Source organism: Lissotriton vulgaris, unplaced genomic scaffold (genome assembly GCF_964263255.1).
Source record: "Lissotriton vulgaris unplaced genomic scaffold, aLisVul1.2 SCAFFOLD_5094, whole genome shotgun sequence".
NCBI classification, from domain to species: Eukaryota; Metazoa; Chordata; class Amphibia; order Caudata; family Salamandridae; genus Lissotriton; species Lissotriton vulgaris.
The window spans coordinates 120,453-138,534 of record NW_028255429.1 but is presented as its reverse complement, the minus strand read 5'-3'; the positions used below and the strand labels follow the sequence as shown (position 1 = coordinate 138,534).

The 18,082-nt window shown below is 42.8% G+C and overlaps 1 protein-coding gene across 1 annotated transcript; it reads left to right on the top strand.

Moving 5' to 3' along the window:
* Positions 1–5,100: 5,100 nt before the first annotated feature.
* Positions 5,101–17,286, top strand: LOC147659128 (uncharacterized). The gene is made up of 2 exons (XM_086951951.1): positions 5,101–5,518; positions 13,394–17,286. The coding sequence occupies exons 1-2, from the start codon at positions 5,192–5,194 to the stop codon at positions 15,578–15,580; spliced, it is 2,514 nt and encodes an 837-aa protein (XP_086808077.1). The 5' UTR covers positions 5,101–5,191; the 3' UTR covers positions 15,581–17,286.
* Positions 17,287–18,082: the final 796 nt, after the last annotated feature.

Here is an 18,082-nt window from a genome sequence, read left to right as displayed (position 1 = left end):
TGTGTGAGGCCTTTATATCCAACATATTGGATACCCATGCGTAGGCCTCCATTGTGCCCCCTGCACCAGTTCCACTACTCACGTACTTAACTAACACCAACCCTCCATTAGGAACAGCCTGGTACTTCTATTTGTTTATGTCACTTTGGGCGAAAACCTGGCTGGACCTACCACTCCTTCTTATGAGTGGTTAACTCGCCTTAGACCTCTTCCCTCCTTTTGAAAACACATATTCTGCCTAACGCCTCAAAATCGTGCCAAGTTTTTAGGTAACTCAGCAGAATTCAGAGGATTAAAACTCTGCGAGTTACGCCCACTTCTACTGAGTAGCTGCAATGGGCTTAGGACCAGCGTAAAAGCCAAAGCAGGCACTGGTTGTATAATGCTCCCTTCCTTAAGGAAAAACAATGTATAACTCTTCAAAACTCCTTTCAAAGGGTTGCCTTCAGAAGATTCCACAGTGTAACTTGGGTCACAGATTTATGCCCCACAACTTTCAAAGTTGCCCAGCCTCCACTAGCTTTTGTTAATATAGGTCCCATCATACCTATGGAAGCCGGTTGGCATATGTGCATGTGTACATGTGCCCACATATCCGTTGCTTTGTGTGGCTGTTTGTCTGTTAATCTGTGTGCAAATGTGTCTGTATGTGTGCTTGTGTGTATGGGTTTCTGTAAATGTGAGGTTCTACCTGCATATATATGTGCATGGGTGCCCCGAAATCTGCTGTATTGATGCCAACATTTCAGGAAAAGAAAATGAGAGAACTTGAAAAAAAAACTGGGAGAATTATTTTTTACCATTGACTTCGATTGAAGAAAAGGCAATTTTAGTCAGGAGACAGGTAAAATAAATCATTTTTGGGCTTCAGGGGGACCTAGCACACCTCCTCTTCCACTGCACCAAAACAAAGAAGTTCTGGCACTCCATAATCACTCTAATCAATGACGTGACAGGGGCCACACTAACAATGGACTTCCACCACCTAATTCTGGGGTACACTGACCCCTCCATAACAGCCGCAAGTGACCGAGACCTGATTGACCTCCTGCTCACAGCAGCGGTCAAAACGGTGTTGAATAACTGGAAGGACACAGCAAAGGCCACCTTTAAAGCCTGGCTCAACTGGGTCATTTTCCTAAGGGGAGCCGACACCATAACGTCCAACAACCAAAGGGACTCAGGGAAAAAGAGCGAGATATGGCGGTCACTAGACAACTACTTGTCCTCCCACAAGCCACCCTAAACACCCAGACCAGACAATACTACAAAACGTACACATGCACCCTACCCAACAACATAATGCGCCTACGTCTCTCTCTACTCAGACACTTTCTTCTTTTGATCTTCTATCTCCTCTCATGACCAGGGGGGCGGAAAGATAACCAAACTGGATGCAAAGGGACACGGGGGAAACTGGAACGAGCAAGAACGGAGAGAAGAAGATGAAACAATCTGAAGAATGGACTGTCAAGATCCAAACTAATTTAAGCCAATGTAGACAATGCTTGACAACCCCCCCGCGCTTTTTTCTTTCTTTCTTTTTCCCCATGTGTTCCACCCAGTACCATGTAAATATGCTCTTTATTTTCAATAAAAAATTACTGAAATAAATAAAAAAATGGAGTCTTGTGCCTGAATTGGATCTACTCCCATATATGCTGCTGCTATTGTATGCTACTGTTGTAGTGGCATGTGATCATGTGCAGTAGGCAGTGGCGTCACTAGGGGGGTGCGGGGGGTGCGGACCGCACCGGGTGTCACCATCAAAAGGGGTGACACCATGGTCCGTGTCAACAATAATCTTGGCCGGCGGCCGGGTATGGTTCGACAGACAGTAATATTATTTTGCATTTTGGTTTCACGGAGTCCGTGTCCGTGACACCAAAATGCAAAATAATATTTCTGTCTGTCGAACCTTACCCAACCGCCGGCCAAAATGATTGTCCCAATTATTAGGCTATGACTTTTCAGCATCCGGACATCAATGACGTTCGAAACGTCACTCACGTCGTGACGTGGCTCCCGGACCTGACGTTTTAAAAAGCTTCTTTACAAATAACAGCGCGGGCTGGCTGCGAATGCTCTCCAGAAGCCCGGCCGAGTCCTGGCTCATCGTGCCAGGCAACGAGGGCTCCTGTTACCTGATCCTGCCCTCCACGTGCCTCCGCCATCTCACCTTGGATCCCGAGTCATGCACAACACCCTGCCTCCTCGTTGCCTCACCCCATTCACTTCTCGAAACTCCCTCATTTTCCTGCCTCAAACCTACCTCTTCTGCACTTCAGGATGCGTACCACCGAGAACACCCTTTGCCCTGGCCCTCAACTGTTGCATTTCTTCTATGCTCGTGCAATTCTAGCGCATCGGTGGGCTTCGAGGTGGCTGAGAGGTCACATGGGTGGCAACATTAAAACACAATGCATTACTTTGCGTCCCACCCCACTGGATATCACTACCACAGTCACTCACACGTTCTCCAGCATCCCCTGCAGGAGGACACCTCTCGTGCCCCCGTGCCCACCGGTGCATCTGCTGCACACCCTCCTTCAGCGCCCCCTTGCACGGCGGTGCCAGGCTCTGTACTCCGCTCTCACGGCATGCCACCCTCCTGCAATATCAAGCGCTGGCCGCACTGCACGTAGGTCTCTGGCTGCTCTGCAATTGTAATTGCATTTATATAGCGCTTACTACCTTGACAGGGCATCGCAGCGCTTACTATGTACTGACTCTATGTCCAGTGCCCATTGCGCGCCTCCCATCCGCACAATGCAAAAGGCATCACCCCGTGGTTGTTTCTACACCAAACAGTGCTGTCTGCACTATACGGCGCTCACTACACACCCTCCGGTACCCTCTACACTGCAGCCGCCCCGCGGGACATAACGCCTGTGCTCTCACTTTCCCTGCCCTTGGCAATCGGAGGGGAGCACAGAGCAGCATATTATTCTGGGAGGCGGAATGCTGAAGCTGAGGCAGCGCTGCCCATGCCTGTCTCCACAGTGATTGATGGCTTTCTCCTGCCTCTCCTAACGCTCCAGGGGGGACATTCAGAGGGCCCCTCCGCCAACCCTTCCTGCAGTAGCCGATCCTCGAGCACCAAAAAGTTTATTTATTTCTTTTTATATAGCGCAGACTTTACCCGAAGAGGCGTCAAAGCGCTTCACAATAGGAACTCTAATGATACATGATGATTAGAAAATAACAAGTGAACAAATTACAAAAGCAAACGTTAAGTTACTTCTGGCAAAAGTGACAATTGTGAGCAAACAAAATACATGAGGTTGGTAGCAAACGGTGCAATACAGGAGGAAAAAGTGACGTGTGCAGGTTACAAGAGAAAACAGTACAATTAGAGGTATAATACTGCATAATATGGCAGACACTCAAGCACAAGAACAAAAGTTACATAGGCAATGGTGGCACTTGTGCAAGTATCTAAAGCAAACAAAATGTGAGAGGTAGCAAACTGTGTTACAAGAGAAAAGTGGCGTGCTAAACACTCCAAGGCCTCAAAAATCTTACCTGACCCAACACCAAGAAAGGGGAGGATGGATTCTGCCCCTGAGATTCCTGCGATGCGGGCAAGAGGAATCATTTCAGGAAAACCAAAGGAAAAAGAAGTCCCTGCAGGCTGAACTCTGGCTAACCGACCCGTGGAAGTGAACCAGGGGTTTGCAGCCCCAGGTGCACGCTTGTCTTCCTCTGCAGCTGGTAAGTGGCACCCCCATTCTTCCCTTCGCTGTGTTTGAAAGTATGCCCTTTGACGATTACAACCTGTGCTCCTTGAGCGTGCGATATACCCAGTAAACTGCTTTGATCTGTAGTTGCGCTATTGTGTGCAAGTGTAACGTACTGCCCACTGACTATGAGTTGCACGTGGGTGTCATGTTTCCATATGTTACTGTGCGCATCTTTCTGAGTCCGTGCAGACGTAACATGCTATGCCCGGAAACAGTGTAGCCATGAACGGGCAAGTAGGGTTCTTGTGCTGCCAGTAAACCTGTGTCTAACTGGGCAAGGGTAGACTGGTGCCATGCGTAGTGTGTGTGTCCTGTACTGTCCAGGACATGTGTGTAGCTGCACATGACACGCGGGTGCCATGTGCATTTTAGTCCCTGTGTAAAGCTGTGTAAGGGTATCTGGGGGGTATCATGGATTCATGATGTAAGTTATGAGGGGGTGACACCATGAGTTACCCGCACTGGGTGACACCAACCCTAGAGACGCCACTGGCAGTAGGTTACCCTTGTGGTCCTAGGAAAACTCCTTACAAAGTTATTTAATCAGTTAGGAGATATGTGGGGGGTGTCTGGGTTTGGTCAATAAAGTCATGGACGCGTGCGTTCAGTTAACATTTGCATGCTGAAGAATAAAGACGTATATTACAGAGCTCCTGTGTGGCATATTAATTTGTGTGCTCCAGAGCTGAGGTGGATGCTACTGCTGTTTTTTAATATAATACAATACAAAATCCAATACTCTGCCTTCCTCTTAGGGCTGCCAACTTACTTCCAAAAAACATACCATCAATTTAATAAAGTTGTGCTATTCTGCAACATCCAAGAGCTGGTAGGTGAACCGAATTTGTGTACAATTGTCAGAATTCTTCTGTAACATAACTAGTCAACTCTGAAGCAATTTAGAGAGTTCTCAGATGGTTATAACTATTTTTTTTTTCACATGGTAATGTTGTAGGCTTAGGCTTCATGTGGGTAAAAATAACGAATTTCAGTGCTTTTCCTAATGCTTTTACCGGCCGAAGTTAAAATTACAGGCCAGTCTGGAACAAAACAAAAAAAAACACACAGTCAGGAGAGAACCCTACTTCTGCTGCACACCTGCACATTTACATTGAATTTAGTTGGGGGTTACCCCCGTTTATTTTAACAGACAAAATACTAACTAAACACGCAGTATTGCCTTTCAGCATTGGCTGTGGTCGAGAACACTTCCTTCAAAGTTTCACTTTTGCTTTGTGGCTTCCTTATCTGGAGAGGACACGCCTTAAAAACGGATTGACAGCAGAACGTTGCTATCGGCTCGTGAGCACGGCTGTCAGCTAGCCAATGACCATGTCGCATTTGTAAACTTGGAAGAAGTGAGTTATAAACATGCAACTTCCTTGTTTAGAGTTTTGCTGCGAGTAAAGGAAAACAGCTTACGTTTCATAAAGCACCGATCCGTAAAAATGAAAGAGCTAAACACTGAAGCAGACGAAAACCTATTCCTGGACTACATCGCGTACTATGAAGAAAGGTGGCTTCAAGGAAAACTGTCCCCGTGCAACGAGGAAGCCACGAAGGAGAGAGCTAAACACATCTTACTGCCTGCTTCCTGCCTCTCTGAGGACTTCGGCGGGGACAGCCTGTATAGTATTATTGCGACCTATTTACAGAAGCGTAACGACCAAGAAGGGGACAGTTTGAAAAATGTGATACGGGCTTTTGAATTTCTGGAGCTTGTATCTGTCAACTTGTTCCTTTCTCCCTGGAGAAAAGAAATAAGGTCGCTGAAGGTAGGACATGCCATATGTTGCAGTTTGTGTGTTTTTTTAAATTGAACTATTTTCAGTCCATGTTAATGTAAGGACAGTGATTTTGTAAACTCTTACATTTGTTGGTCTCTTCTAGGTCTGTCTTGTGCTTTCAATATGTATTTTAAGAGATTATTTTTCACATATTTGACCCTCTCTCCCAGTGCCGTGTAAATGTTCGGTTGTACTTATCAGCATGAATGTCATGATGTGTAGCCATGAGGAACCCTGGCTCAGTTGTAATATATATAGAAAAAAGATCAATTATAGTGCAAGGCATCAAACTTTTCCTAGTAGGTTGCAGAATACCCAGGCTGCCTAGTCTCAATTCCACCTTGTGCCTCTTTCTTTCACCACCCAACTCTTCTGTCTCTTTATCTCACTCTTGCAGGTTCCTTTTTATCAGGGCTCGAGTTGGGTGGACAGCGTCCCCCCACTTATTTTACCGGGTGGATGCTGTCCCCCCTGCCCAAAAGCTGGACTTTCAATTATGGCATTTTTTGCCCGCACGGCCGCCCCTTCGATTTCCCTTTACCCAGTGACTCGCAAGATCCGTGCATTCATGGGTCTTGGGCTGAGGGGGGCCCTTCTGAAGGGTGCCTCCTTCGCTTCCTGCGCGCCCCGGGTCTGCAGGGGCCTGTGCTAGGCCCCTGTTTGTAATGACAACAGTTAGCGGAGGGGGGACGCAGTGATCTCCCTATGCAAAGCCGGTGGAGGTGGCTTTTGTAGTTTTCGAGTCAAGTTTGCGAATCAAGAAAACCAAGACTGGCTGACATCGCCCACATGACAGGGGAAAACTTGAGAGTTCGATAACTGGAGCAAATTAAACCACACATTCACTCTTTGGCCTCTCTGGGAGGAGATCGGAGCTCACGCGCTGGCTTCTCTGATGCAATTGCATCTAAGGGGTGAGCGAGGGGAGGCAATGAGTAATGGTGCAAGGCACATTTTGTGATGTCACTTCTGGTTACACCACCTAACAGAGCGTCCCCCCCCCCTTCTTTTTTTAGGACTTGTGCCCTGCTTTTTATCCCTACTGTTTTCTTTTGTAACTGTTTCTTTTCTATTTAGTGCGCCTCCTCTAGCGGTTTTCTGCCTTTCGCACTCTTCTTGCTTTGGGCCAAAGGGACAGATTTCTTTTTAACCCCTTCGATGCTATTGACGGAACGGTTCCGTCATGAGCGTCGGTTGGCCTGTGCTCATGACGGAACCGTTCCGTCATGAGCCCGTTGGCTCATTAGAACGTTCAGCACAGCGCAGGAATCTGCGCCGCGCTGAAGGTGTTAAATACCTCCGTCGCCCTGGTGGAGGTCCCGACCACTGAATATATAAATGATTGCTAATCCGGTGGTCAATTCTAAAGCATTGGCAGGAACTGCCTTCACAGTGGTTACTGCTGGTTCAGTTTGCTATTTGGTGCAGGGCTGTGTCACCATGATGCCACCCTACAGGAAAGAGTATTCTATTTTTATTTTGTGAAAGAAAATCCCAAAATGGAATGTTCTTTTTGAAGAAAAAAAAAGCAATGCCTTTCCCATGGTAGGCCTCTCTAATGACTGGGGGAACATTATTTGTTTTTTCTCTCCTCACCACCAAGATTTTTCTGGCGGTGACACAGTAAAAAAAAAACAGTTACTTCATGTTCACCAATCCTGATTGGCCAGGTGGACATGTAGCCATTTCTCCGGCGGCCCTTACTCCTTTGGGCATTCAAAGAGGTTTGTCCGTGGCGTAGCTGAATCTAAGGTCCGCTTGCCTCTGAATTGGGTAGGTGGACCTTCTTGTTTGCAGTATGTATACTTTGCTGCCATTGCTATGGAATATAGATGCCACTAACATATAAATGAGGCTCAAAGTCTGATAATGAAAAATGAGTCGCAGGTGCCCTGCACCCACACAAAATGAGCACCGACCTATCCCTGCCTCAGTTCTTGGTACCATTTGCACTGCCTTTGCTGCTCCTAGATTTTCAGGTCATGAAAGCAGCGACAGGGCCAGAAAATAAACAGGGTTGTAGGGGTCCTTTATATCTCCTGTATTTTCCACTGTTTGCTCTTCCTATAACCTCTCAGCAAATAAGAGGCTGGTGTGAAAGTAAAGGTGGCAGCCTGCCTTAAACTTTTGATTTTAGCAGCGGGGCGAGAAACAAGGGGTTTTTGATGTCACTTCCTGCAATCCAGGCATTCTAGTGTATCATCGCCTATGCTTTGCAAAAAACATGTTGGGAAATGAGGTGTTAAGGTTCTATTACAACTGACGCGTTCTAATAACATGATAAACGTGTATCACTTATGTAGCATGCAAGTCAGTTGCAATATGAATCTCTGTTTAATTTATCTTATTTCTAAATATAATGCTAAGTGTAGGTTCTCTTCCAGCGTGGGTGGTCGTGTGCTCAAGCTGCTCCTCTGAAGAGCTTGATAGAGATGCCAGGGAAGAGCACAGGTTCCAAGACACCAAAAAGATATCTCTTGTCTTAGTATATAGTAGGGCTATTTCCATTTATCATAATGTGTTTTGGGACTCATAGTGGCATTACACTTCTATAGGTAGAGGATGTAATTGTTCTTGACCTCAATAGGGTGATTAGAATTATTTTTTGAAAGGTACTGCCCTTGAAAATGTCCTGTGTTTAGAGCAAGCTTGTGTGGCAGGGTACTCCTTACTTACTTTTCATTTCTTGTTTTTCACGATTCTTTTCTTATAATAATTTGTTGGTATTCGTTTGTAAGCAGTTTATAATCAACTGTCAAGTATCAGGTCACCACAGGGAATCAGCATGTTACTTATCCACATACAAATTAATTGACATCAATAAGGTCCACGTAATGGCATCGCTCATCCCTCACATTTTCCACTGGACTAAAACTGGGCCTTCTAATTGATGGTCTGGCTTGCGGTTGTTCTCAAGTTTGTTTTAAAGTTTTAAAAATTAGGAGATTTCCACTTAAACTCACACGAGTATGGATCTATTTTATATTTGCCTTGGAAGACATTTTTTAGCAGGCATTTAAGTATGTGAGTCTTTAGATTTAAAAAAAACTGGTAAGAGGTTCACATTTTTAGGCATGGACTTCTATGGTTTGTTTTTTCCAAAATGATGACTGAAGCCCTACTTGTTACTCTTTTGTAAGCTGAGGCAACGAGGCAGAGTGCATAAACTTTTACCGCCACAAGCGCCATGACAGGTGCTCACCCCATATTGGTATATCAGGGTGCAGAAACCGCTCAATGGCTCAAAAACGCCTGCTGCAGGTCCTGGGAAGAGCAGCAACTCTCATACCTGCAACCAATTTTACATGAAAAGTGGCAGCGTTTGAAGGAGTTACTGCAGCTCAAGTCATTAAGACATGCCACTTGAAAACCTTTCCTATTGGAGCGTGTTAGCCCTGCCTGATTTATTGCTGTATTCTAGGTATCCCTAGAGATTCTTGAAGTGTTATTCCGCTTTATTACGAAGTCAATCTCAGATCTAAACTGTTTGAAAAACTTTCTTGTGCATACATGGGCAGCTTCTGGAATAATAACAGCAATTTGGTTAGAATTGCCATTGTTATTAAGCCTTCAGTTTAGGCCTTTAACGCTGGAGCGGAACTTTAATAGCCAGTATAGGACACTGAGGTGTTCTATAAGACTATAAACATTCATCAATATTGCACCTAATAAAAAGGGATTTTTATAAATTTCTGTTGATCAACATGTACCTTGCTATCATAATTTAATAAGTATATAGGCTTGCGTAGGGAGCAATTAAAAGGATCCATAACAAAGTTACTAACAATTGCATTTGTCGTCCTCTGGAAGCTGGAATCTGACCTAACTGCTACACCTCACGACAAACAATCAAAAAAGCTTCTTTAATTTCATCCCTTGCATTGGTAGACCCAAGACTGGCAGCCTAACTATTTTTTCCAAGTTTATGGCTATCTTTGCCACTTTTTCTATCGCTATTTCTGACTTCAACATTGCCTAACTGTTGACTGATAGTTTTGTTACAGTCAACAGATCCAAACAAGAAGTATATTCTGATCAAATGAAATTTTGTGTGGTGTCATACAGTGTCTCAAATAGTGGCAGAAGCATACTGAAATAAGTTAGCAGTAGTGTATTTATTACCTTGACTTCTCATATATTTGGTCTTGTGCTTATTTTTCTTTCAGGCTACCTGCCATGCTAGTACACTTCCAAGTTTACCCTTAAATTCTCTAAATTTCTTATTTATGAGAAGTATTATCCTTTATTTTATGATTATAGAGTTGTGTTGTTATTCATTCTGTAACCTCTTTAGCAATTCCGTGAGAATACCCCAACCCCACCCCACCCCACCCCCACCCCACCTCACCCCCAGCGCCTTAAGACCCTCACTGGTGAGTAGCGCGCTTACAATTCCCCTGATTGATTGATTGAGTGGATGTTTCTTTAACATGTTTGTTTAATTTAAACATTCTGTTTGTGATTCTGTTACATTGTTTCAAAGCAGCACAATTCCAGTGTATGCTTTGTAGAAGTGTGAATAGAATATTCAGAGGTAACACTCCTCATATGTGTTCCAAACATTAAATATACTGGCATAATGCTATTTTCTTTAAAAAAAAAACTGTAGCCCTGTCGAGCAGAAGTCACTTTTCCAAATGGGCCTGATGAATTCAAATTAGGAATCAGGCTATATACTGACTCCTTAATCTTGGCTAATGAATGCAAAAATATCCATTGAGACCAGTTCATCTTTTCAATTGCCACTTTCCAGTCGCTCCCAAAATAACAAGGTGCTGTCACTTCACCGACTCCAAGAGGCATCATCAACATTGAGGTCATAGACACTTACAACTGTGAATCTAATATTCCTAATTTGGGGAGTGTAGCTGTTGTCCAGCTTCCTTTTATTTACTGATTTAGTTACCACAACTGTAATCTGCATTACCATCAATTCTGAATCTCCTGTAGTAGTTCTCTAGTGGGAGGAAGGTACCAATGTTGACCAGTTCACCTTCAACAATTGGACTTCTTGGTAAGGTTTGCACAAGATGTCCAAGGGATATCCCCTGTTTGTTATGGGGAGCAGGACAGTCGATGGGAAATAGCAGTGCGTGGTGCAAAAAGGAAAACCAATGGAAAAGCTGAAGTTGAAAAGCTGATCTAGATGAATTTGACGTTGAGTAATAAGGCATAACTAACCCAGCATGTAGTGGCGGTAATACTATTTGCAGCTGTAATTTGAATGTATCTGTTTATTAATGGATCTTAGAGAACCTGTGGATTGCTGTAATAGACATTGCTTCCACAGGAAACTCTCATACCTAGGTACCCATGGAGACTTCCATTCTGGCAACGGGAAGAAGACTGAGACAGCTAGAATTCTGTGAAAAAACAGAGACTTTTCATTTGCCTTAATAGCATATTATAGCATTTTATTCACGTTTGAATTTCTCTAAAAATTCTCTGCTGAGAGTTTTTTTTAAATGGCAGTAGAAAATGAGAAAGGAACAAATGATGGCCAGAATGCAGAACAATGCAAACTTTCACGCCCAGTCATGAAGATCAGGGTTTAATCCATTGTTCATTTGCTCAAAATGCCTCCCCAGTTTGGACCTAGCCATATCAGGGCTCAAATTCCACTGGACCGCTCGCATAGTCGAGCTAAATTTAACATGGTCGAGCTGTTTTTAGGTCCTACTCGCCCTTTGTGGCGAGTAGGAAAACAAACCAACTTTTGTCCTCTGTCTGTGAAAACGGAGCAAATGTGACAAGATAACAAGATTTAAAGGCTTTTTTATTGCTCACAAAGTTAATAAGCAATAAAGATGCCTTTAAATCTTGTTATCTTGTCACATTTGCTCCGCTTTCACAGACGGAGGTCAAGTAGGGTGCAGTAGGTCGAGGACATTTTTTAAGGTACTAGTCCTGCAGGACTAGTACCATTTTTTTGATTTTTCGAGCCCTGCATATGTACATCAGTCTTTACCCTGTTCCTTATGGAAACAGTCCAGCCCGAACTGCCATGCCAGGTCCTCCCTGGACCGGAAACCAGCATCCTGGGACCAGTTTCAGGGCAGCACCCTTCATCTCTGAGTGCACATGAAGCAACCAGAGATTCTTCATTTTTTTTCTGCACATAGCACTTTATGGAGTGCTCAGAGACTGGGTCGAGGCAACCTTGGGCAATTTATTTTTCTGCTCATTGCACATTGCACTTTTCTTCTTTGTGAGTCAAAAACGAACACTGTAATGCTCTTGTCATTCCTGTTACGTTTGCAACCGTGGGACATTTCTCCACTGGTCTTTGCGTACTGCACCTCTCTTTCTCTAATGTCATAAATTAATATCACCTCATACTTGATATGTGTTGCTCACATTAGGACTCTCCATGCTTGCTTGCAGACTCTAAAAACAAACTATTGCCGAGCACTCTGGGACAGATTTTGAAACAATCTAACGCCTTTTCTTTTGTTTTCACTGTACTGCTGAACTTTGGAGAATGCTGGGAGATGACATCTGAAGCAACCCTGGGATTCTCCTTTATTGCCTCTTGCACAGTGCGCTTTTTCTGTCCCTAAAACAACTGTCATAAACGCTTCTCATTTATCAAAAAAGCTGCTTTGCGCATGGCATTTGATCTTATATTGCCTATTGTTATATTGGGTATCTTGGTTTTAATTGCTGCTTTGTTTAATTACCGATTAGATGATGTTTGTTGAGGTTTTAATTAACTGTACAATAAATTTGACTATGACTACTTGCAATGCATGGTTTCGCCAGGGTATATCATTGCAAAATGCAAGATGTTTCCTGAAATCTTTGTCTGAGAGACTGTAAGATTACATTTCAGCCTACAATATAAAAAGCCTTACTGATGCCATGAAAAAATATTACTTGAAAGAACATTGTACTTATAATTTTCCAGAAAGCAATGACATTTATGAGCTATGCATAGCTGTATAACCTGACTCCCCCAGCCACTATGCATTCCCTCATGTTCCAGCATGAGTGACATAATTTATTTTATCAGCTACTACGTTACCAACAACATCAGTGGTGTTTGCTACAGGGTATAGGACACAAGTGGGCTCGAAAAGCTGTTCCATATTATGTATGCTGTGCAGACTAGGCATGAGCTTAAGCCAAAATTATGTGATCATTTTCATGATGCACTTTCTCGATCAAGAAAACCTAGCTGACAGAAACCACACTTTACTGTTATGACTGGGACTCGTGTTAGCGAAGAGGGACATAGCCAAGGCCGGAAAGACAACAATCCGCCGTCTTTGGAACAGTGAAAATCTGAGCTAGACCACCTGCATGAGCCTGGAAATCCCTCTATATAATTCCAGGGGCTGCCCACTTAAAAACTAATAACAAAATATGGGCTGAATGGTGTCTTTGCTGGGGTATCACTTTCCAAAGGGTTTGAAACCCTCATCACTCTCTAGAGCAGAGTTCTCTCCATAGTCGGTCCTGGTTGGCCGATCCATGCCAGATTTTTAGCATATCCCCATTTAGATAAATGTAGGTATCTAAAAAAATCTGGCATGGATCAGGCCCTCCAGGACCGACATTGGAGAACCCGGCTCTAGAAGACGTAATCCAGATTTATAGTAACAAAGCATGAGCTGGGAACCAGGGTTGGAGGGGCTGAAAACATTGTTGATTCTTGCTGCAGTTTGGGGGAAGTTGCTTCTGTTATGTTTGTAATGTTAAATTAAAGGCTCAGGCAGTTGGGCATCTGTTTTGTATGGTCAATTGTGTAAAAAAAAATCTGACGTTCCAAAAACAAACAAAATATTGTTATGAAAAAAAAGGAAAACCTAAATGATTTACTTTTGTGCATTCATAACGTGTTTCTATTATTGTATTTTTCAGACATTTACTGGCAGTTTTGTCTACAATGTTCGATCTGTGCTTCCAGAAACTGTAGTCAAAGGAATTTTACAGAAGCTAGGCTACAGTACACTAACAGCAACTGAGTTCATACTCACAGAAAAGATAGATGAACAGAAGAGCCAAAAAATAGCTTTCAAAATATTTCTTGCAAGAATTGAATGTGAACTAATCGTGGAATTGTCAAACGGAGGAAAAACGTGCAACCTTTTAAAATTCCTGAGAACAAGAGCAGCAGATTCTGGAAAGAACGCGGTTGAAAAACAGGAGAACCAAACAGCCTTTAAAAATGATGATCCGAGTTTGGTTAATGCAAACATAAAAAAGGCAAATACGTGTCCAATATCCAAGCAGAGATTATTAAACAAAGACGGCCTGGCACCTGAAGCAAGAGGCAGCAAAGTGGGAGGCCATTTTGAAGCTGGCAAGGTTACTTCGACAAGCACCACAAAAATGTATCAGTCAGAAACAACTGGAGGTTTAGTGGTAGATAGCAAGGACGCATACAACACCAAACAATCCGCAGACTGTAGTGGTAGAGGCATAGGGTTGCACATTTCAGACTCAGCTGAAAGGAGGAGGAGCAATAAATTGACACACTGTTCAGAATTACAGTGTCATATGAAGAACAGGCAAGGTCTATGCTCTTCTACGTTGACAGAAGATATAAAGATTAGCAGTAAACAGTTGAAGTCTCCCAAAACAGAAGAAAAAACAACAATGGACAACAGTGGAATGGATGCTACTACACCCACCAATAAGATGGGCTGTAAGGAAATTAGCCCTTCTGAATCAACAGAAAACAAATGGGCGGACAACAAAGGATTGAACACTTCTAGATCAAATGAAAACATGGAAGTAGACCGCAAAGTACATGACGCTTCTAAATCTGATGAGAGCATAAAGATAGGGATTGAAAGACATAGTGACTTCAAATCAAAGGAAGATAGAAATATGGACATCAACGTTAAGGACCTTTCTGAATCTGTTGATATAACAAAGACGAACAGCAGAATAATGTCTGATTCAAAATCCGCTCAGTACATCAGGGACAGTATAGGAACAGTCCAATCAGATTCATCAGCAGATATGAGAAACAAGGAAGTAACACACATTTCCAACTCCGCTTCCAAGAACTTTGGTGTAGGCTCCACTGGCCATAATACAGACGAATCGCCGGCCTCCAAAAGCCTTGCGGCTGAATGTTTCCATTCTACCCGTTCAGAGAGTGAGGAGTTCTTAACGCAATACAGTGATATTAACATCGGCCGAAAACCTCTTTTTCAAGACAATTGCCATCAAAAGTACAAAAAACTCAAAGAAAGTAAAAGTGGACCAGGCCTTGGTGCAACCGTGCCAGAGGAGGCGTCCACTGCTGACCCTAATCCGCTAACATTGTCTGAAAATGGGCATCAGACTTTTGCCTTTTGTACTGACGCTAAAGTTGATGCCAGATCAGATGAACCTAAAGCTGTTTCAGAAAAATTTGATGTTGAAGGTGGCTCAACCTTCATTACTAGAAGCCCATTGTTTAAAACACTTGATGCTGAAACCGATGTTGTAAATAAAGAAAATACTTTGTCGCCCACCATTAGCCATGTTGCTCAACCAAATGTATCCAATAAAGACGATCATGAACTGGCCTCATTAATAAGCAAGTTAAACATTAATGAACATGTGGAGGGAAATTTGCAATATCCTGTGGAGGAATCGACAAGTAATGAGTCTGAAATTCTCAAAAACAGTCCTCGGAGAAATACCAAAAAGGCAAAACAAGCCATGATAAATAACTCAGATGCAAATTTTGACTATCCCGGTCAGAGCAATGTTTCTAAATGTGATCATATTTTAAAAATGGCTGTGCACCCCAAAGACGTCCACCGTGCATCGACAGAAATACCAGGCATTGACAGGACAGCTACTGAAAAGCCTTCCGAGAACCTTGGAGAAGTCAGAGAACCACCCAGGATGACCTACATTCCACCTGAAGGTTCTATAAATCCGCCATTTAATGATAGTTATGAGAGTGCACATTTTTCCCCAGAAACAAAAAGTGAACAAGATGCATCAACCATGACAATGCCTGTTGGTGATTATATTCTCCAAATGGAAGAATACACAAAGGAGGACTTTGTGGTAATTAGCCATCACAGTGCCTCCAATGACTAATTGGGGAAGTGCATGATCGGCTATTAACATTCATCTATCGATCTTTTATCATTTTTCCTGTATTGTATTACCTTCTTCTGTTTGACTGGATCTGTGACAAGGTTGCTATAAATTGCAACACAGACAACATTTTGACCCCACTGAGAGGTGAGGTGTGCCTGCGTATGCCAAGACATTCTAAGACTTGTTGATGTGTGCACAAAGAACTAGTCATATTTCAATCACCACGGCAGTCCACCATGCACCTTGCCACTGCTTGGAGTAGCTGTCTTTGCCACCTTCCAGTTCCCAGTCTGCAGTGATCTTTACAGGGAGTCTGCCCCTACCTCAGAAAAGTTCAAAGCGTCATGTAGTGGTATACCACTGTTTACAGTTTGCTGCTTAAGGAGAAGTACAGTTTTTGGACAAAGATGATTGTTAAGAAAGGTTTTTATCAGGCATTTTCAGTACCGCTGATCTTTTTACAGCGGTGGACCAGCCCTTTCTATGCCTACTCAAGTTGTAATGGATACAAAGATCTCCTACAAAACATCATATTCTAACACTTTTCTGTTTGAATAGATTATGATAGCATATTTTAAAAAAGAGTTGCCTGAAAAAAGACTTTTGAGCTTGCAGGAAAAAAAGTCTGATTGAAGAGTAGCAAATTGGTACAAAAGGGAACGAATGAAGAACAGAAACTTGTGTGAAGAGGAAAGAGAGTTCCGGTGTCACCGGGTGAACCAGAAGGGAGAAGCAAAAAAAGATATAAGGAGAGTGACTGTGGACAGGGCATAGATCTGAAGGAAATGCGCCAGTGAATCTGCAGATGAACACAGTAAGAGGTCACTTTCACTGTGACTGAGACTGAAGAATGCAAGGAGCAGAGAATGGTGGCCGGACTGAACTCTGGCCATGAGTTGGGTGTCAGGAGGAGTAGCAGAAGGGGCGCGAAAGAGAAGCATACACAGATGGCGTGTAGTGACGATCATAAAAATGGGGAGGAGCAGAAATCTCCCATAATCACAATGATAATAATAATGTGAAAAATTCATATTTGCAAAGTTAATGCTGTGTGGATTTAGAAACAAAGTGGAAAAAAAATGTTTGTGCCATTCACTTCACTGGCTTTATAAAACCTAGATTTTCAGCATTGGTCACGTTCCAGTGGCCATCATAATCGCCATGCAGACACAACTAGGAGATCAAGCGCAAATGTTCCGGCAGTATGTTTGATTCACCAGCAACTCACATTTATGATTGAAGGTCGAACACTGCAGCCTCTGTCGAATAGTTAAAAAAACTGCTGCAGAGGGTGTTAATGCATTCTCGATTGAGGTCACATGCATTAAAGTCAATAAAGGTTTCTCTCTTTTCAAGGGCCGTAGATGCAGTCAAACATAGCTGACCATTCCTAGGGCACATGCCCACTCGTCTTTGTTCTTTTTATTTCCAAACCCATCCTTCAAACCACTGTAGACGCAACAAGTGAGAATATCAAGGAATTAGTGTTCAGAAGTGCTATAACCTTTGGTACATTATATTTTTTGGATGGGTGTGTGGGATTTGATCTAGCAGAAGTATTTTTGGTTGTGTGATTGGTTAATTTTTATTGCAAAGCTGTCTGTTAGAAAAAATAATTATGGGGATAAAGAGTTTTATGGAACCTATTTTACATATTATTACAAATTATGTTAATGAAATAAAATGATTTATGTTGATTAGTTAAAAGACAAACCTCTGCGCTTGCCTTCTTACATGTGGCATTTTTAATGTTTTCAGTGGTAGACAGAAAATAAAAATCCCAACCAGTCACAATGGATTTGTCCCTAAAGTTAACCTTCTGACAATACAACTCCCACTATTCTTTCACATTATTGTTCTCCCCAAATTTAAAAGTAGCTTGGTGAAATTCAAAACTCAGAGCTCAGAACCGGAAATTGCTATTGTGTTCGTAAGTGGAAAATATTGCATGGAGTGCCTTTTGTGTATTGACACTTAAACATGTAATAATAATTTGCATTATGTAATCACTTTACTGCATATCTTTTTCAAGAGTCAAATGAGAAATTTAGATAAGTAGAGAAAATAACCCAAACAGTATGTGAGAAAAATAAGAAAACAGAGTCAGTCAAATGTCATGGGCGAGGGTCTGGATCGGGGCTACCCAAAGTATGTTTAGTCTTGGCAGGAGTTCACATAAATTGTCCTGCTAGACAGTTTCCATGCTTAAAGGAAACCAGTAATGCATTAATTTGGTAAACGGGCCCACAAGTCATTCAGTAGCTAACCTCCAGGTTATTTTCCCATAGAGGACGCAAATCACACCAATACCAAGGTTGCCGTTGAAGTAGCCCCTGCAAAATGTGACTTCCTGCCACTTTCCTACACTTGGTCCTGTTCAGAAAAAGGATCCATCAGAGTTCTAAAAGCACACAACATACAGCTGTGTTTTAAAAGTACAGCAATCGGTTCCATCATAAGTTATGTCTTGTTACGTAAGTTTATGTAACACAATAGGTT